Genomic DNA, 21,940 nt, shown 5'->3' with positions numbered 1-21,940 from the left:
GTTTTATTCTTGGCCTTCATTTTTTCAGGATATCTTCCCTGTTTTTTTAACCCTAGAATAACTGTAGAATTTCAGAAGCACTTCATTTCAAAATCAAAACATCCAACATTTCTTTAAGCAGGTAGGTAAACCTCTGGGGCTGGTGTATGTTTTCCATCATTTCAAAGGCATGTCAGGGGAATAGGTAGACTATAGATATTTCAGAAGCATGCCTTCCCCACAACCAGCTCTATCATGCCCCGATAGGCTCCTGTCATGCTCCATGTCAGCCCCTACTGACACTGAAGTTCTGCTCAGTGGCATAGAGAGGTCGTCTGAGGTCGGACCTCTCTCTCTGCCCTCAGAATGGGAGGTCCAACACATCCAATTCCCCAGAATGTCCTCAGGGACAACAGAACAGCGGCGTAGCATGGGTTGTCAGCACCCGGGGCAAGGCAAGTAATTTGCGCCCCCTAACCCGGGGCAAGGCAAGTAATTTGCGCCCCTAACCCCTAACCTACCGCCACTGCCAGCTTCTTCTTGCTGCTGCCTGGGCTGGTCAGGTGTGGTTCTCTCCTGCGCTCAGCGCTGCGCTGGGTGGCCGCTGCACTGTCCCTCCTCCAGATAGTCCCTCCCTCGCTCTCTCTCCGCTCCGCACCGCAACGCACGCCTAGCACCCTCCCCCTCCACAGTGGGCGGCGACCCGGCAGCTCGGATCGGATTCGCACAGCCAGCACTGCAGTGAGAGAGAGAGTGAGCGAGCCAGGTAGGGGCAGAGAGCTGCGAGTGCGAGCGTGCCCCCCCCAAAATGTTGCGCCCGGTGCAGCTGGCCCCCCTGCACCCCCCACGCTACGCCACTGCAACAGAAGGCTTATTTTATTTGTATTATTGTTTTCTTTCTCTTTTAACTTTTTATTCCATGGAAATGCACCAGAATGGAAAGACTTTAAAAATTCAACACAGACATGAAAAAGTGTAAATATAGACTATTCCAAAATGAGACATGGAGAAAGGATAATTACATGCCATCTTGAAAAAGTGCTGTCTCTCTTGAATGTGCCTGTCTTAACTCTCTTGAAGAAATTCCATCCAAAAAGTTTAACTGGATGGCCTCAAGTTCTAGCATTAAGAGAGGGAGAAAAGCTTTCTTCGCCCCATGCATAATTTTATACGCTTCTATCACGTCCCCTTTTACTCACATTTTCTCTGAACACAAAAGCCCCAAATATTGTAATATTGCCTTATAAGAGAGTTGTTCCAGCACAATGAGAATTTCCGTTGCCCTGTTCTAAAACTTTTCCAGCTCTACGACATTCATTTTGAGGTGAGGCAACCAGAAGCGTACATGATATTCCAAGCATGGCCACACCATACATTTTCAAACCCTTTCCTAATGTCCTAATGATTCCTAGCATGGAATTTGTCTTAAAAAAACAAAACAAAAACAGCTGCTGGACACTGGTCCATCATTGTGCACAATGGCCTCAAGTTCTCATTCGCATTCAGTCACTGCCAGTTCAGACTCTATTAGCACATATGTGAAACCAAGATTTTGTTGCCCCAATGTGAATCACTTTGCACTTGCTTATATCAAATTCCTTTTGCTGTTCTACTGTCCATTCACCAAGTCTGGAGGCTAGCAGAGCTTTCTTAATTGGGCCTCATCTGCCAAAGACGCCCAGGCCTTTCAAAAAAGTATTGAGGAAGTTCTTTATATATTTCCCATCAGCAGACGTTTTGAGGTATTTTATGATTTCATATGTCATTTTACTTTGCACAGATGGAAGGTGGTACTCACTGAGGAAGTATCCTTACTGGTTTCATCCACCAAGTGTTACATAACCAGGAATATATCTAAATGCTAAATTATGCTTCTGGGACCTCTGGCGCAGCCGAGATAGATGTTGTGACTTATGAATTCAGGCAGCCTGCTCTTGCTTATTACAGAAGTTAACGTGGAGAAAAGGTTTTTTGGATCAAACAGCTCTTCTCGCTGCTTATGTAGGTTCGTTTTGAAACTGAAACTTCTTGGATTAATTCCTGAGTTGTCAACTGAGCCAGAATGAAACCTGGCAGGCTCAACATAATCTCTGTATATGTCAGGCCATGCTTTTATTTAAGCAGCTCTGCACTTGGGGCTTAATTTTGTACTGAGCTATTTATGGGTAAATTTATGTGCATCACAAATGCAGAAATGTGCAAAACTGAAGCACTGCAGTCAGGTTGCAACCATATGGGTTGCGAACATTTCAGGGGCTCCTGATGCAGCTCTTTAAACAACTTGGAGAAAGCTGCTACTCTCTGTACTTTTTGAAAGAGGTGCACAGGAAAAGCTTAGCAGATTGTTTGCTGGGAGAAATTATCCTGCATCCCAGGGGACAATCAAGACTCTTCTGAGCTCCATCTGTTGCCTGGGCTATAGCCATAGTTATAAAATAAAAACAGAAAAATAGTATTTTAGTCAGTTTTACGTTGCTCAGAATAAAATAAGATGCAAATGGAAGGCAACATCTTTTAAAAGTGTCCTACTGCGCTTCTTGAAGGGATGCGGGTGGCGTTGTGGGCTAAACCACAGAGCCTAGGACTTGCCGATCAGAAAGTCAGTGGTTCAAATCCTCGTGACGGGGTGAGCTCCCATTGCTCAGTCCCTGCTCCTGCTAGTCTAGCAGTTCAAAAGCATGTCAAAGTGCAAGTAGATAAATAGGTACCACTCCAGCGGGAAGGTAAACGGCGTTTCCGTGTGCTGCTCTGGTTCACCAGAAGCGGCTTAGTCATGCTGGCCACCTGACCCGGAAGCTGTACGCCGGCTCCCTTGGCCAATAAAGCGAGATGAGCACTGCAACCCCAGAGTCAGCTATGACTGGACCTAATGATCAGGGGTCCCTTTACCTTTACCTTTTACTGTGCTTCTTGGAATAAATTAATACTATATCAAGAGAATCAGGGTCACACTTAACTAACTTTCTTCACCTTAGCAATCTTCAGTTAAATCCTCTGTGTAATGGGATTTTCAAAGGAATATCTGAAATTTTGGTATTTGAATTGCAACAAAGGTGGCAATGCTCCTAAAATGACAGGACTCCTCCCATTTATTGTGTCATAGTGTACATCTTAGAACTATGGCCACTGGTGTGCATGGTTAATATAGATTTATTCTCCATTTGCAGTTTTTCCAGTTTGTTGGCTTTTCTCCCCGATTGTTACACTAGGAATGCATCCTTATAAATAATAAAAAGGCTGGGCATATCTACATTATGAACCTTACAGTCTTAAACTTAAGCTATCACTGTTTCTTTCACAAACACCCATGGGACCTGTAGATTTTGGCCCGTGTTGTGAATCCTGTATTTTTTAAAAAAACAGTGCAATCTGAGAACTGTAATTTCCAGGCCCCTGTGTGGAACCATGGGAGATATGCAGTCAAATCTAACAATGTATATTCTTGCTAGTTAGCATGTGAAGGGGTTAAGACCATACAACTGTACTGCTGATAGGCGGACTCAGACCATAGAAATGTAATTGGTAGAGAAAGCTCTTTGTGATGTCATTTCCCCTCCTCTCCTGGGAGGAAAGAAGCAAATAAGTATTTCCTGTTCTCTCTCTCTCTCTCTCTCTCTCTTTCTCTTCAACTAGCCATGGCAGTGGACATCTGTCTGCTTCCCTGCAGCTGTTTTTGCTGTAGATGCAAGTATTTTACCTGCAATAGTTGTTACTGCTGTTGCTGCTCAGGAGGAATGCTTGACTGTGAGTAAACTATATATTTTAAACTCTCAGTCTGTAGCCTGTTCCTTTGATAAAAGGGGTAACAAAACAAGGAGATCAGCCTAACGGCTAATTCCTATGCTTTCTTTTAAACTGCTTAAGATGGGATTTAAACTCTGCTGAAATGGCTTTCTCTTGTGGGAGGGTCTGCAAAAGCCCTGTACTTTGAAAAAGGCTTGCAACCACATACGTATTCTCTTTGCCTCATCCTACATAAGTGGGTCTGTAGAGGGATAAAATATAGTTAAGATTACCTACTTAATAAAACCCATCAGGAAGCATCAAAACAAATCAGGTTTGAAAATTTACAGTGAAGAACTAAGTTGAAATCATACTTCATGTGCATACCAATCTATACTGTGCATTCCAATAGCAGAAGCAACACTGCATTTTGTGGTAGTTTTTAGACACCCCAATTTCAACCCTTCTGCTCTAGCTCCTTCCCTGTCAATTTCAGCCTGGCTGAAATATTTGAAATATTGGTGAGTTTTCTGGGAAGCTGCCATGATTCTCTCTCTCTCTTTCTCTTAAAGGAAGCATATAAATATTGTAATGAAATGCAAATGTTGTGTTATATAGTTATGCAAGCTAGGGATTCATAGCAATATGCATAGCAGCTTGTGCCTTCAGTCATTTTAGATTTCTTTTGAAAAAGTTAAGAAAAGAGAAGGTCACTAAACATGCCTTTCTGTCATCATGAGAATTTGAACATAGAAAGGGAGAAAATGTTAACTAACAACAACAACAACAATTTGGGGACAAAATGCCACTCCAGCAGCAGGGATCTGGGCTCAAAAGTAGAATGAGGATGCATAGCAAGTACATATACATAATCTTAAAAGCTCTGTATCAAAAAGCTGCAAGACGCACATCTTTTAAAGCTCTAGTCTCTGCAATTTTCATTCTCTTGCTTTCCTTTCTTCTCAGTGGGGTCCATGATGCCAAAGGAACCATTACTTGGGTTCTTGCAGATCTGTGATGCCCTGTTCCTCCTAGTCCCAGCATGTGGTTAGAAAAATGGATGAACTATTGGTGACTTGTGGAAGTCAGCTGGTCGTTCACCACACCTCAGCCATGCGATTTATCAGCAGAGAATGCAGAACCCCAGCAGAGACACCAGACACTTCCTGCTCCCAGCAGAACTTCCTCTTCCAGAGTCCCTGGTTGACAGAAAAAAACTCCTCTCCCACATAGTTCAAAGTAACAAAGTGTTTATTGTCTCCAGATACAAGACAAAGCTAAACACTACTATCTACTATATACAGTTATTCTGGTCTTTGAAGTAGAGATACACATGTACAGAGTGATCGGCTAGCGCTATCACCATGCTAGCTAATGCTGCTGTGTAAAACCTACCCAATTCTCTCAGTCAGACCATGGCAGCAAACAGGAATAGTATAACCATCTCTACATTCCTGCGAAGGGTGAATGACTCAGCAAGTCATGCCCTTGACCTTACTGGTGTTGCTATGGTAACCCAGTGAGCCTGGCACTCTTCTCTTAGAACATCCAGATGTGGGAGATATGCTCCTCAAGGCATGAGACCAAGCACTGTGCAATCTAATACATCGTTCACATTGCACCAACATGAACTGAAGATTCATGCAACTCTCCTTGTAAAGAGGCATACCAGTGGATTCTACTTCTACATTCACTGTTTAAAAACTTTCCTATGCAGCATGTGGCTCTGCAGCTACAGTCTAAATACCTCTGCATGTCACATGTCCACTGCCATGGCTAGTTGAAGAGAAAAAGTAAACTGGAACAGGAAACAAACATTCTGTGTAAATAATTTATTAAACCATAAGATCCAAATTGTGTTGATATTCACTATTGAAATATGAGTGACAATCTACTTATGCAATATATCCTTATGCAATGCCATTTTATCAAAATCTTTATTTTTCTGTTGGAGTTTGACAACAACGTATGCTAAATATATAACAACATTTTACAGGGTTGGCTATAACTGAGGTTTGTATTAACATAATACAGAATGTGTGGAAGGTGAAAACAGCTTCTGTACACTAAATTCTGACATAAACCCTTAAGCAATATCATTTTTAAGAAGCTAGATATTTCATAACACACATCACATTTGGTAAACACAACAAACTAAAACCCAAATATAAAATTCCACGTTTAAAGTTGGATGGCACAGGGCTAATGTAGTTGCACTGTCCTGGTTCCAGACATCACTGAAACAATACTAAAAACACAATTCCACACAATTATATTTTATCTCATATTTTCAAAAGCCATGATCCTAAATCTCATGTGTTCTGTGTCAAAGAGCTATGGCCGTAACTTTAATTTGGCCTTATAAGTACTTTTCTCAAATTATTTTCAAACATCATTGCAGAAAGCAACACCCGACTTCTTACAAAAAGGAAAGTTTATGTGTGTTCATCGAAACCCATCTAAGCTCTGGCTAATTCCTACGGCTGTTCTTCTTTAAGGATGTTTTTCATAGCCATGAAAATTCTAGGATCGACTTCTAGAAATTATTCCCAAGGAAAACGACATCCTTAGCAACCTTTCAACATGACTATTATTCAAATGGTTCTGAAACTGCATGTAAATTTTAACTGACGTTTTAATTTGATTACTTGCAACTAATTCATATGAATTGCACACATTATAAATTATCCTGATGACAGCAGGTGTCGGCACGTCTTTTTATATTCTTGGGTCTGAGATTGGTTTGTTACGATGCCAGCATTTGAAATCAGTGGTTGAGTACTTGCTTCGCATGCGTAAGGTCCCATAAATCCCTGATGTTTCTGGTTAAAGACTATTTTGTATCCAGGTTGAGAAAGAGCCCTGCATGAGACCTGTGGGGATTAGGGTTCATTGAAAAAGATCAAGATGGGCTGATTTCATGGCTAAGGCATGAGGATGTGATATCCTTTCCTAACCATCAGTAGCAATAGACTGGGCTGCACATGTAGTAGAATGGAGTGGTTAAATCCTGAGCTGGTAGAATGGACTGTATAACTTAGAAGATCTTATTTTTGAATGCTACTCCAAAGAAGAAGAAAAAAAAAAAGGGGGGGGGACTCATTGCAAGTAAAAATAATAATCCAGTATGTTAATAATAAAGTCTGCTGTGCTGGAAACCCAAATGAAGGGAATTGAAGGGGAACATTCAAAAATATGATGCATCACAAGCAGTTTGAAAGCCAGGAATGTCCCCAAACATTTTGTTGTGTGAGGTGAAGGACCAGGTGGCACCTCTCCCTACAGCACAGACAGAAGCCAATTGAACTGGTTGGTGAATTAACTTCAACGCTAGTGACAGGACAGCGGCCTCCACCACACCAGAGGTCAGTGCGGGGGGGGGGGGGCAGGGCAGGCCTCATGGCAATACAGCTCTATCCCTCATCAATTTGCCACCATTCCTGACATATGTTGCCTAAGGCAGCCACCTCACTCTGCCCACTAGTAGGACCAACCCTGCTGAGGGGCCAACCTAGAAGAGACACCGATCACATAACGAGCAATTTTGTGAATGGCTTTGTAAAAGTGGCAGGCGTGGATTGGAACCTTGGCAGGGGGCAACGGGGATCTTTGGTGCCAACGGAATATTCTCTTCCAATGCACATAGCAGGCACTGGGTTCCAATTCCAACTGGGACTTGCAGATGAGGCAAAGGGTTAAAGCCCCTTACTGTTCTCACCTGGATAACCAACCTCATTTTTACTGCATGTGTAGATCAGACCTATGTTGAACAAGTCAAAGAAATCCTAATATTATTTTAGCAATCCTTTGTGCCTCTTTGGGGAAGCCTGCCTTCCCACTATGGGATAATAATAATGCTCAAGGTTTGTATAGCACTTTCAAGTGTTCATTGTGCTTCGTGTGCGCTAACTTATCTAGTTGTAATGCTTACAACAACCCTGTAAGGTAAGTCAGCATTGTTATCCCCCATATAGTAGGGGGGCGACTGAGGCTGAAAGGGAGAGTGAGTTGCCTAAGGCCACCTAGTGAGTTTGTGGCAAAACATGAGATTTGTAGCTCAGTTTCTCAGCCACTTGGCTACGCCAGCTTTCTTGACTAAGTATTTGGGTGTATTAAATCCAAAAACATAAACAAAATAAAGAATATATCTGAAAAATAGAGAAAATACTGATACCCTGTTTTATCTATTTTTTCCCCAAAAGAAATTTTTGTCTCATTAACATTATCTTAAAACATTTGTAATATATAATAAGTACAGATCCTACCTCTGGAACACATACATTCTGACAATATATATATGTTGGGGATATATATCTATAGATATAGATTTATTTATTATATCACATCATATATATCTTATAAATATACTGTAAACATTATAGATTTCTGAATAATTATAGCTATAATACTAATAATATCTATATTTAAAAATACAGTTCAAGGGTCCTCTAGTCTTACTACTTACAGAAGACAGAATTAAACCTGCTGAACAGAATTTATGAATACACCAAGAGTAAAAATGCTTTTACAAATAAAATTCTGTATAAATTAGGGCTGTTGTTTGATTAAAAGAAAGTTTAGTTGATTAATCCACTGATAAAAATCTGCCCAAATTGTTTATTATTATTATTATTTATTCTGTATAGGCTATGAAGTGCAACAGTACACATGTCTACTCAGAAAGAAGCCCCACTGAATTCAATGGGGCTTATTCCAAGGTACATGGTGGAATCCACTTACCTGGGAGTAAGCTGCATGGAACTCAGTGGGGCTTACTCTTAGTAGACACGTACAGCATTGTACTGTTAAGGCTACATAGTTCCAAATGAGTTCAAAACTATAGTATTGGAGAAGAAAAATTCCTCCATATTTTTTAGATGATGCAAGCATGATCTCAGAAGAACCATTACTTCCTACGAGATGGAGGAGGAAATTGCCCCCCCCCCATGGATTTATAACCACTTGCATTAAAAATAATAATTAACCATCAAAAACAAAACAAAAATTAATCAGGAGCATCTCTTTCATCAAGTAGCAATATTTTGATTTAGATCCATTGATTAATCAACTCAACTCTGCAGCCACAGTATAAATATTGTAATAACTCCCAGGAAGGAAAAAAAAGTAAAGAACTAGATTACAAACTGGATTTCAGATCAAAGCACCTGTACAAGATTGTGAAGTGAAGATGTTTTGCAAGATGCAAGAAGGGCTTTTGTAAGTGGTCACATTTTATAACTGATGCCATTTCTCCCTGAATTTGTAATGTCTTGGGGCCATAGGCCTCAATCCAGATAGGGAGATTTGTGGTCTTCCTCACATGTATCACTTACTGGCTTAGGAACCGTGGGCACAAAAGGGGTGGCATTCAATTGTCAGCACCCAAATGTCAGCACATTGCTTTCAGTGTGCAGTCTAGAGCACTTTTCCATCTACATTCTGAATCAACTAGTTCTGATCCTTTTAAAATCAACTAGTTCTGATCCATTTAAAAGCATGGCTTAGGCTAGATAGGGCCAGAAATACTGGACAGCTGTTACTCTCAGCAGTGGCCCCATCTTGCATCCATCTGATAAATTCCCACTGAAGCATCACTGTAAAGCAAGCAGGATTGGACCATAGACACATTCATTCATTCATTCATTCATTCACTACTAAAACTCTCAATTTTACAGAGTGTTCTTTTTCTTTTTTAAAAAAGCCTTACCACATGGAACAGGAGTCAAAGAAACCTTTCATCCTAGGACTTCAGTACACCGAAAAACCTTTTTGGAAGGATTTCACTATGTTATTGACCTGCCAAGCAATTCTTATGGCAGCCTTTCACAGTTTGCTGGTGAATGCAGCTGTTGTATTGTCATTGCTGCTGCTCTTTTACTGCATGTTGGAATTCAAAATACAGCTTTGCTGCTAAATTGTTGGATTCTTGGTTTAGAATTTCTTCTTCGAGGACGATCTATAATTAAACAACAACAACAGAAATATTGAGGAATTAACCAACATCTGTCCCTTCTGTCTATTTCCTTCATTACTCTTTTTCATCTACCATATACATAGCCATCAGGGAGTCACTACACTGGTGTTGCCCAGCATTAATTTCATGCAGCCATTAGTAGCCCTAGCAACTAAGGGCCAGTCAATTGGTCTACCAACCAAATGATAAGTGTAGTCTGCTCTTTTTTGCTTTGTGTTTGGATCTGCAGAGAATGGTGGGGCAGCTTTGTTCACATGAACTCTAGTTGGCCATGCTGTCTTTGCTTACTGAAGGTAAAAGGGGATGGACAAGGTGTCAGGGTGGACAAGGATGGCACAGTGCAAATGCACCAGTGGGGGAACTGGATCGGCTCTGCCATTGCATTTGCCACCTTGCCCCTCTCCATCTATGTCTCAGTTAACAGCAGCGATGTGACTACCCAGAGGTCAGGTGAGTGTTGCCAGCCCACCATGCTGCCTGCTACTGGTCTTAATTGTAAAGAGTTTTACCATACAACTGCAATAGTGCAATGGAGCCAAATCACTACCTGATATTTCAGATACAACAACTATATTGAGACCAGGTGTCCTGCAGAGGAATCCTGTTCCTTGTGCAGGTGATGGAACAGCTATGGATCCAGCTCTGGCCTGCTCTACTCTGCTCTACCCCACATCAGGGTCCCACACTTGATGTAATTGTGGGAACATTGCTGGAGATAGCTGCTCAACCGCTGTGCTTTTTAGAGGGTGCAGTAAGCCAGCCAACAGAAGTCAATGACCAGGCACTGCTGGTATATCGTAACTCCCTCCAACAGCACAGGTCAGGGGTTAGGAGTGATCTGGTATTTCTATATGATTCAGTTCATATTCCTGAATTTTGAACTTGAGCCTAACAACTGTATTTGAGAATTCTGCATAAAATCTAAGTTATGAAATAATCCCCTGCTGCTCTACTATTAATCAACATTGAGCAAGGATTTTAGGGTATGGAATGTCAAAGCAAATTATGGATTAGCACCTAAACCCAAATTGTTAAAGCAGGGCTTGCAAAAGTACAAGCAGGCACGCCAAAAGTCTTTTCTAATGGTAGGCTAAAAGCAAGACCATCGGATTCTCTCACCTACGACATATGGTTTTGTTGTGCATTCTGCTGCTGCTGCTGAATTAGCAACTGCTGCTGTTGTCTGCGCCGTGCTGTTCTTAGCTTCTCAAAGCGAGCCTCCATCTCATCCAACACTTTGGGAGTGTAGCGCACCACTAGCTTGACGCTGTCCTTAGCGGCCTTCAGGAGCTCCACAGCTTTTTCATGATGCTCTCCTTCCACGCTCTGATTACGAAAGGAAAGAATAGTGAAAAACCACATATTGCAAGTTTCTATTAAGGACTTGGGTTTGGAAGGCAATACCTGAAAAGGCAAGAAAGCAGAACCCAGGATCAGGGCAGAAAGCACAGTTCCAGCAGCCTGATAAAGCCCTAAAGACTTTTAGCTTTTTGCAATTGGTGCAAAAATTATATTAAATATGCAGTTGGCTTGTATTGATGCACCTACTGCAGGGATGAGTTCTCAGATAACTGGCACATACAGATTTACTGCACCCCAACACACCTCTCTAAAATCAATATATGGCTACACAAAATCTCCACTTTGCAATTTTTGTATCTGAAATGTCACATTATGACTGCCTGTTGTTTTGCTTTTGCTTTGTTTTTAATTATCATTGACTTGCAAACTATTCCTAATATTGCATATCATAACAGCAGCTTTTGGAAATAACACAACAAATGTTTGCAATTCCACACTGGACCCATCAAGACTCAAGAGCTACATATAATGGTTTGTATCCAGATTTCACTCCAACCTGTGGGAGCACCCCCTCAGTGGAACTCATAGGACACTCCCATTGACAGACCAATAGGAGACAGCTTTTGCCTGTTCCTTCCTCCCACTACAGCCTCTAGGACCATCTTCCACAGTTCCTGAGGGCTAGGTGACTCTCTGAAGCAGTGTGGGGAGAGGGAAATGGCAAAAGTCTTCCATGGATGGAAGGAGCATTTCCATCCGTGGAAGGTGATGTCTGGACACAGCCCACAGTATTTCCAGCTATGACTTCTTACTTGCAGCATGGGAGCTGAAGCTCCTTCAAAAAGCACAGTTCATAAAAAAAAAAAAATCAACATGTTCACATACCACTCCATTAACAGAAAGTAACTGGTCTCCCCGTTTGAGTCCTCCATGCCTCTCAGCTACTCCTCCAGGAATTATGCGAGAAATATAAATAGGAGAATTTTGTTCTTTTCCTCCCATTACATTAAAGCCAAGGCCTTCATCAGTCTTTGGCAGTTCTACCACTCGAGGGTGAGAATGGCCTTCACTAGCTGCAAAGGCAGCAACTGTTGCCTAGAAGAAAACACATCTCTTCAGCATATAGCGAGTACAATGAAAAGCAATGGTGCTGACTTTTAAAAAAATATTAATTTGCATGAAACAGTATTTGCAATTCCTTAATTTTAAGCAAATATTCCATAATTCTTCTGAATACAAAGTATTGATGTGGAGCATTTAGTACAGAATTGCCCAAAGCCTCCAAGCACAGTTATGTGCCAGCATCTTTGGTATTAGGACTGGGGTGCATGAATCCCAAGTACGGAGTTTCACATGTGCTCAGAGGCTCACATGGAGCTCCTGCACATATGGGGATCCCTGTTTCCATAAACGCAACCCATGCACATGAAGCAAATATGAAAACCAGTTCTGTGCACTACTTGGAGAAGTTTTTCTGGGCAGAGGGATGCGATGATTTCGGTAGAGTTTCTAAATCTATAAGCAGTTTTCTATGTTCCCTAGAATGTGGCCTCCCTATGAAACCTTAATAATAATAATAATAATAATAATAATAATAATTTATAATTGATAATTTATACCCCGCTCATCTGGCTTGGCTTCTCCAGCCACTCTGGGCGGCTTCTAACAAAATATTAAAAATATATTAAAACACTAGTCATTAAAAACTTCCCTAAACAGGGCTGCCTTCAGATGTCTTCTAAAAGTCAGATAGTTGTTTATTTCCTTGACATCTGATGGGAGGGCGTTCCACAGGGCGGGCGCCACTACTGAGTAAGCCCTCTACCTGGCTCCCTGTAACTTCTCACAGTGAGGGAACCACCAGAAGGCCCTCGGAGCTGGACCTCAGTGTCTGGGCAGAACAATGGGGGTGGAGATGCTCCTTCAGGTATACTGGGCCGAGGCCGTTTAGGGCTTTAAAGGTCAGCACCAACACTGTGAATAATGATAATAAAAAGTAAGCTTTGCCAGACTACAAAAAAGGGAGCTGTTTTTTTCTTAAATAGATTTAAAATGTATTTTCAAAGTAACATTTAAGAATATTTTAACAGATTTGATTAACAAGATTAACAGATTTGAAAGCTCTGCAGGGCCTTTAGGGGCACGCATGCAACATCCCTCAGCAGCAAAGTGGAATCTGTATACCATAGTCTTTACATGTGAAGTGGAGCCACTGGACTCGCAATGGTAAGGAGTGGAAGAAAAAATACTTTAATTAGGGGAGTTTAGTTTAAATAACTGTGTCAAATAAAATTTTAGGACTCCTGAAGTTAAAACAGTTGCTGAAATTAAAGCAGCAGGAAACCAGGATTACATTGCTTTAAAAAAAACCCCAAAGTTTAGAAGTATACCTTAATTCTCAAAATAAACCAATTTGCATTGTGGAAACAGACATTTTCCCACCAGCAACTGTTTTTCAAAGTGTTTTGTATGTTTCTTTGGCATGTTAAAATGCAGGAAAGAATCCAACTAAAGTTAAACACTTTAAGGGGTTCATTCATTTCCATAGGAGAGATGTACACTAGAATCCTATATCTGCATATTCAGAAGTAAGTCCTATTGGGGCTTAGCCTCAGGCAAGTGGCTATAGAATGATAGCCCCAAGCACATACATAACTCTTCTATTGAAATAAATGATGCTAGAAAGTGCTTAACGTCAGCTGGAATGATGTCCATGGTTCTTAAAGGTCCTATGAGAGATTGTTCTATTAGGGATGTTTAATGGATGGAACTAGGTAACATGAGTATGAGACCTTAGTTACATATGCAACATGTGTTATCATGCAAAAATTGTAACCATGCACACATTAAATGTCAAACATAAATGCACAAGATAATGCAATGCAGACAGCCCAGAAAAAACCAGGAAATATTGTGATATTGAAACATTGCTCTACAATCCTGCTGTTCTAAATGAATAAGAAATGAGAATGGCAAACCTGGAGAGTTTTTCACCTTTAACTGTACTTTTCTATCCACAGCAGAAGTAATATAGAACACACCTTTCTTGGATAAGGAGTTACAAAGCTCAAGCTCAAACCACTCTTGCGTATGTGCAATGTTCCAGAAGCTGATAATATAATGGAGGAATTTTATTTAGACCTACCTATAGCTTATTAAAGTTAAAAAGTACTGCATGGCTCAGAATGGTGTTTTTTTAACTCTCTAATAATATAAAACACATTATTTTAATGGTTCTAATAATACATTTAAAATAATGTTTCCCCTACATCAAACTTTGGCTTTCCTCCATTTCAAATCAACAGGATTCTTTCACCAGAATTGTGGAAAGAACATTAGCATTAATTGCTTTGATTTGCAAAGAGCTGTGTTCTTAGTTTGTGTGCATATGCTTTGTAAAAGTTCTACAGTTTTCTTAGTTTTCTTTCCCCTGCCTCACTCATGCAGAGAAAATTCATTCAAGTTTTATCAGTGTTATAAGGCAGAATCTATTCCATGAGGAAGTGGGTATTTTATTGCAAACATTTATTCTCTGCACAATGTGAACACAAAAGTACATTTCAGATTTAGTTACAAAAGCAATGGGATGGATTGGATAAAATGCTAAACCACAGTTTAGCATTGCAAGGATGATTTTAGCCTCCCACTGGGCTTGCACATGCCCCTCCCCTCCTACACAGAATTCCTGAGCAGTTATGAAGCCTTTACTTCTGCTTTGATTAACCTCAGGTTATTGTGTAATCTGAAGCCACACAAACTGTGGTTAATCTTAACTATGGTTGGTGGAAACCAGCTAACGTCAAACCATAGTTTATTAACTTAACTAGCTTATCTGAACCCCATTTCACGTTTTAGATGGCATGCCAAACTTTGGTAAATCAAAGATGGAAGAAAAAACTTCCAATCTCCTTGGAGTTGCATCAGATGGGAGAAGTAGGAAGCCTGGGAAAAGCAAAGCTTTTTGTAATGCTAAAACCAATGGTTTAGTGTTGCAACTGAATGCAGCCATTATTTCTCTTGATGCTGGGCACATACAAAGATTTGTAAGGATGCGTCCTGAAATTTCGTCATAAGGCACTGTTTTTCAGAAATGATGAAAAACACACAGCTGCTGCTGCTTTCTGTTGAGGAAATATGTGTTCAGCATCTCTGACAGTGAGAACATTTACTGTCCTAAAGGCAGGCCTGTGCCATACTATGAAGAGAGAAAAAATGTTACAGGAGAACTTAGCGAAAGAAGCGTGAATGGCCAGTACATTGTTCTATGCAATGAAATAGTAGATTTGACCTGAAGCTGGCTCCCCGCTCCCCACACTGCAAGCCTCTTTATTCTGGAAAGCATTCTCTTTTCTTAAGCTACAGAAGCAGCAGCACAAAGGTTGAATTTGCCATTATAGTTGTTACCTGGAAAGTAGCACTGGTTCTAGACTCTGGGCTGCCACTGATGTCTAAATTTTCTTACAGTCTACACACGAATACCTGAAACATACACGCGCACAGTCAATTACTGGGGCATCTTAGGAGTGTATATTTTAAATCTGCAAGCACCCTACCTTTGCTGTTGCCCTTGCGCGGAATTCGGGGCAGCCATTAACGTTTATGGTTTCATGCATATATTGATATACCTGAAGCGGAAAAAACAAACAGAAGCAAAACGAATCATCGAGTGTTTCTCCGCAAGTCAAAAGCTCTGAATTCAATTTGGTGCTTGTTTGCCTGGCCAGTTTGTTTTTTGTATTTCTCATGTCATAGGACAATGCTACCTCCAACAGCCTTTTTGTACTATTGGTTTAATAATCCGTATGTCTCCCCTCAAGGCTATTGGAAGCATATTGCCATATTCCAAGCACTCAAACATCTATATTTGATAGACAGAGAATAGGTAACACGTCCTTGGATTGCCATACATGGAACACTTGAGTGGGCCAGGGTCCCCATAATCATGTAAATGGGTGCATTTCATCCTTCACACTTTATATATTTCTTGTAAAAAAACATGAGTGTTGCACAAAGCAAAGACATCTGCCTTATGAAGTGTAGAGCCCTCTTTAATTAAAAAACAAACAAACCACTTTTACATTTAACTGTTAGGAGCATGTGCCAGGAGCAGGTCAGCAATAAATCACACGGCGTCAGTGAATTAATTCTTTTTTCAAGGAAACAAGCTTGACTCAGGAGGCCATGCCTAGTGAGCACAGCAACTTGTCCTGGTAGATCTTGCCCCTATGAGACATTTGTGGGGGCTGAAGGTCCCCAACTTCCCACAGTTCCCTATGTCTCCTCCTCCCCTGTGTCCTTCCCAAGCAATCTGATATTCCGTTGTCATGCTTCTCTTCATACTGAGTCCTGGGAGACTAGGGTGAGGGGAACTGGTTGCAGCATGAGTGGGAGACCCCCCTGGCTTCTTCACCAGCCTGACTCATCTCTGCTTCTTGCTCCCCATCCTCTTCATTCTCTGTTTCTACCTCTGATTCTGCACTGCTCTCTACCACAGCCTCTTCCTGCTCACCAAACCCTGTTACTTCTTCAGCTTCTGATACCTTTTACACCCAGTCTGCTCCCTCTGACCACTCATCCCACCACCCATCCCCTGGCTCTAAGTCTTCTTCCCTTACCTTAGGGGTTGCCCAGCTGCTGTCTCCCACCACTCCTCTGTACCCAGCCAGTCCATGACATTAATACAAACAGACACACACACAAGTTTTGCCTGTCTTTTTGCCAAGAAGCTGAACTTGTTAGCAATGTGAACTCCAGAAGTAAGACACCAACAAGAGCAAAGAACAAAACACCACTTCTCTTGATTTCTTTTTTCACACAGAACTACTAAGAAGATAGCCCTTTTGGTGTGGTTTAATTATTTAACACCAATCAAAAAATAGGTTGTGTTGTTGACTTTCTTGGGGAGTTTTTCAAAGTTTTGGTGAGAGTGTTCTTTTCTGCTGCAGAACTGACCAGTGAAACTTTCAGTTAAGGCAACATTGCCATTAAGATACTTTGGACTAAGTTGTCAATTCAGACTTCGGTACTTTTGATGAAGATATAGATGAAGATGTCGACAGTGTGCAGAGGCTGTGAAAAAGGCAAACTCCATGTGCGGACTTCCCCCCCCTTTTGGTGCTGGCACAACCACAAAGAGGAGTAATTTTCTTTTTAAAAAATGTTTACTACATAATCTAGGCATGAAGTTGGCACATCACTAATGACATTACTGGACTCCCTAAGCATGGTCCCTGTTCTATACCCAACAGAGCACAGGATCAGACTCTTTGAATTTCTGTGAACTTCTACATCCTTATACAGCAGAACTGCACTCAAACAAGTTGTAGTAAGAATGCTTAGTGCACTGAAGATACCTACTGGCATATTTATTAAATTTGAAATTGTAGTCCTGTGGCTCTAATCAAATACTAAATCATCAAGACATCCTTAATCATCTCAGGTCTAATTTAATGTACCATGACTTATTGGTGTGATAAATAATCAAGTTATAATTGCTTTCACTTGAATACTCACTCCAAGTGAAAAATGTCAATGTTTAAATAATGTAAGAGGCCATCAATTAATTTCAGAGTCTGCTTGATATTATGCTGTGCTGCTCAATAGCAATAAACACAAAGTAGGTACTATGTTTGCAGTACTAGTGTGGAGGGACATATCTTTCTGTTTCTGCTTTGGGATCCAGCAGTGGGTTTTTTTATACTGGGACAATACAGTCAGTACTGTACTCAGGAGACATCTGTATGTGGCTTTGAGCTTTGAAAAAGGATTTTTTTGGGGAGATGATAGCACCTTTGGCACCTTGTTCCATCTGCTACAGTGTAACACAAGAGCAATTTTCCAGGACCAACAGCACAAAACATAGTTATGTGGACATGTTTTGTTTTTTGAAGGCTCATGGGGCATAGCTGGATGCTGCAATTATGGTAGTTCAAAACTGCAAGCCAGAAGTGAGGAATAATTGTAAGACCACAAAATAAACATCTACTTTATCTTTTCTTATTACAAGGAGGAGGAATGGATGCTGCAAGATAGTGTGGTTTGTCAACTGGAAATTAACAACAATAATGCTACCAGTCAAAAGGAAACTGATTTCGAGTTGCACAGCTAAGTCCACATAGAGTATACCCATTGAAACCAATGGACAAGTTAGTCATATCAGTTGATAACCATAGGTCTGCTACTGGTATGGCTTACTTGGTCCCAGCCCTCTGAGCATAATTTTTGGTGATGCACATGGATCCTTGATAGCCCTCTAAAATGCACTTTAGTGTGATTTAATGAATGAGCAGTATGATTATTTTGACCAGGGTGACTCTGGTTCAAATCCTACATCAGCCATGGAATTTGCAAAGGGCCCTTTCACAAGCTTTCAGCCCAAACCACCTCATGGGGTTGCTAAGAGCAGAAAATGGGGAGGGTAGCATTTATGCTGCATTCAGCTCCTTCAAACGAGGGCAGCATATAATTGCAAGAAAGAAATGCTGTTTTAAAGAGGGAGATGGCAAACAAAAAACAAGGGTGACAGCCCTCCTCATTATTTAAGCTGCCTTCATTTGTGCAGAATTTCAGCAATGATTTAATGAGCTATAGTACAGAACATACTTGGTCCAGGCAGGGTTGACCAACATAGTGTATTAATAATTGCATTTTATCTTAATCTTGAGAGATGTGCTTTTTTAAAAAAGCACCATCCCTTCTAATTTTGAACTCAGGTGGTTGAGTGCCTATTAGTTTTGAAATGAAACTTAGTCGTCCAAAAATACAGAAGTGGTTTCTTCATATTTCAAGGACTCCCTAGGCATGCAGAAGGCTAAAAACCCTTCAAAGCTGCCTGACCATATCTAGAGTGTTTATACAATGTTGATGGCAGATGAACAGAGAAGGGTGGGGGAATCTAAAGTAACCAGAACTTCTTAAATTTTGACAACTTGCAGGTCTGAAAACAGATGTTTTAATTTACTCTTGAATGCCTTGTCCCCCACCACAATAATTTATTTCAATATACATTGGAAAGGTCAAACAGTAAAAATCTGGCTTATTGACAGAAGTTAGGCAGACCGGGTGAGTCTTTCAGCTTGGTCTATGGTTGAAAGCAGTTGAGGCAAGGAATGTTCAGAAGTTTACTGTAATGAAGAATACTCTCTATATGGGGCTGCTTTTAAAGACAGTACAGAAACGTCAGCTGATACAGAATGCAGCTGTTATGATGCTTGTCAGGGGGACAGCCATTTGAATCAATTCTATACCAGTTGCAATGGCTGCCTATTTGCTTCTGGCCTCCATTTGAAACACTTGTTTTGATTCTAATCAATTAACCCATTTCACTAATAACGCATGTGTTCTTATTAACTGCATGTGTAGCTCAATGCTTTTGAGATCTGGGTCAAATTAACAGATCTAAATGATTGACAATTAGCAGGCTGTTTATTACTATTATTAGAAACTGGCAAAAATATCCCAATAATTTTGAACTGGGGGTAGCCAAGACTATATTGCCAATAACACACTTGTGCTTTTTTTAAATCATACTGCCACTCACAGCTAACGGGAACATGGAAATGATCAGTCTTTGGAGCCTCATAATTAGTATATTGCTTATGTATTGATCTATTAATACAGCATCAGTTTAAAAGTGTAAGATTGCCTTTGCTCAATCTGATCAGTGATCCATCTAATGCAGAATTCTGTTTCACTCATGGCCAGTTGGATGCCTGTGGGAAGTTTATGTGAAGGACATTAAGGCAACAGACATGACTCGCTATCTGTACTAACATCTTTATTCACCGCCTCTGAATTCAGGGATTCAGTTTTGTTATCATGGCTGATAGCTGTTGATAGAGCAAGCAGCCATCACCTGTGTACTGCAGGGGCCAGCAAGGTTTATCTTGCCTGGGCTGGATCGGTTCTGCGGTGATCCCTCTGTGGACCGGATTGCACATGCACGCCTGTGATTTCCAGCACCACGGAAGTGAGTCCCCGTGTCGTGCTAATTTAGCGTAGTGCGTGAGTGGGCAGCTCAGTTCGAGGGTGGCTTGTGGGCCGGTCAAATGACCTCCGTGGGTTGCTTCCAGCCCATGGCCTTGGGTTGCTGACCCCTGGTGTACTACATCTTCTGGTAGAGAGTTGCTGTAGTCCTATATAAAAGGGCTCTGGCAGCAAGCAAGGATCACTAAAGCTCCAATCCTACCGAGGGCAAAAACCAAAGATGGATGAACAGCAGGGTAGATGTGAGGTAAGGAGGGGGAAAAAAAGAACACTTGAAATCCTCCTTCCTTTAAATGTATCCATTTTTAACATTTCCCTTTTCATCATGGGAGAGATTTAGACCAACTCCTGAGCTGATCTAAATCTTCCTTGTCTTGAGGGTATGTCAGAGGACTGTGGCGACTTTGGATTATTTGGCTCCAATGTTTTCTGGTCCTTCCCTTGCACAGTTCCATCATGCCCCCTTTCTGGCCCTACTGATGTCGTGGCTCTGACATAGCTTGTGCTGGGATATCAGGTGTTCCCATGTTGGTGGAGAATCGGGATCCAATCTTGGCTCTCCCTCTTCAGCATTGGAAAGGCAGATCCAATGTATCCTATGGCCCTCAAGATGCTCTCTCAGGGATAATAGTAAAGGTAAAGGTAAAGGTACCCCTGCCCGTACGGGCCAGTCTTGACAGACTCTGGGGTTGTGCGCCCATCTCACTTAAGAGGCCAGGGGCCAGCGCTGTCCGGAGACACTTCCGGGTCACGTGGCCAGCGTGACATCGCTGCTCTGGCGAGCCAGAGCCACACACGGAAATGCCGTTTACCTTCCCGCTGGTAAGCGGTCCCTATTTATCTACTTGCACCCGGAGGTGCTTTCGAACTGCTAGGTTGGCAGGCGCTGGGACCGAGCAGCGGGAGCGCACCCCGCCGCAGGGATTCGAACCGCCGACCTTTCGATCGGCAAGTCCTAGGCGCTGAGGCTTTAAGCCACAGCGCCACCTGCGTCCCCTAGGGGATAATAGTATCACCCCCTAAATCTACTACATGTTTCTGAACCATTATTGCCCAGGTTATGAAAAACACCCACTGCACTCACATCAATTTTCAACATGCACTATATGCTGAATGCAGAAAACAGAACCACCTGACTCCTAGATATGCCAGGCGAGAATGCACTGAGGTAAGGAAATGCATATGTATTGTGGCTGTCAAGCACATCAAAAATTAAGCTGATTAATTATAGAAGCTTTAGCAAACTAATTAACCACTACAATTATCATAAATTATAATGTGCAAAATAAAATTATTTCAAAGACAAAATGAAGTTCATTTGCAAAGAACAAGAGCCAACTGTCATGGGGCCGATCTGGAGGGCCACAGGCTTACTGATCTACAGAAAACATTGACATGATACTCACAAGGAGGATTCTAACAGGCCAAATGATTCTTCGCTACTGCAGTTACTAAAAATACTGCTTTGACAGGACAGGAGAAAGCATACTGGCAACAAACCCTTTTTATAAAAATGGAAATTCAAATCTCTTGTGAGAATAGCAAAAACAAGCACAGAGAAGAGGCGTAAGGAAAAACAAAAATAAGGTCCAAGTTCTGCTAATCAGGGAGGCACCACTGCTCAGTTTTTGAACATGTTTTTAATACAGAAGTTAATGGCAACCCCAGCTAAAAAAGGACTCAGCAGATCAGGCCTCTGTCTGAAACATTATAGTACTGCTGACAGCTGATGCTAACTGTACTGTGATAGATGCACCAATGGTTTGACTCAGTATAATGGACATAATCTCCACCAATGCATAAAGAAACTGCCTATTACCTAATGCAGCTTTTACTTTGCTATTTACATTGTGGGCTGATGGTGAAATATATGGGCATATCCATACAGGAAGATGGATATGCTTCTTCGGGTATTGCTGCTGTTGGAGGCAAGGTGGGTAACTGCTGGGAGAGGGATTTCCCAGTGATGGTGCTCCA

The 21,940-nt window shown here is 41.4% G+C and overlaps 1 protein-coding gene across 4 annotated transcripts in view; it reads right to left on the bottom strand.

Moving 5' to 3' along the window:
• Positions 1–5,620: 5,620 nt before the first annotated feature.
• The window catches only part of LIN7A (lin-7 homolog A, crumbs cell polarity complex component), a 44,979-nt gene continuing 28,659 nt past the window's right edge, over positions 5,621–21,940 (bottom strand). For 3 of the 4 annotated variants that reach the window (XM_079992071.1, XM_079992074.1, XM_079992073.1), the window contains 4 exons: positions 15,532–15,603; positions 11,864–12,073; positions 10,796–11,002; positions 5,621–9,658 (listed from right to left, as the gene is read on the bottom strand). In XM_079992071.1, coding sequence (XP_079848197.1) covers positions 10,796–11,002; positions 11,864–12,073; positions 15,532–15,603 — 489 coding nt within the window. In that variant the 3' untranslated portion in view covers positions 5,621–9,658. The remainder of the gene's footprint in view (positions 9,659–10,795; positions 11,003–11,863; positions 12,074–15,531; positions 15,604–21,940) is intronic. The other variant, XM_079992072.1, reaches the window with a different exon arrangement.

Source organism: Podarcis cretensis, assembly GCF_951804945.1.
Source record: "Podarcis cretensis genome assembly, chromosome: 10".
NCBI classification, from domain to species: domain Eukaryota; kingdom Metazoa; phylum Chordata; class Lepidosauria; order Squamata; family Lacertidae; genus Podarcis; species Podarcis cretensis.
The sequence above is the reverse complement of the archived record's forward strand: the minus strand, read 5'-3'. Positions and strand labels throughout refer to the sequence as shown.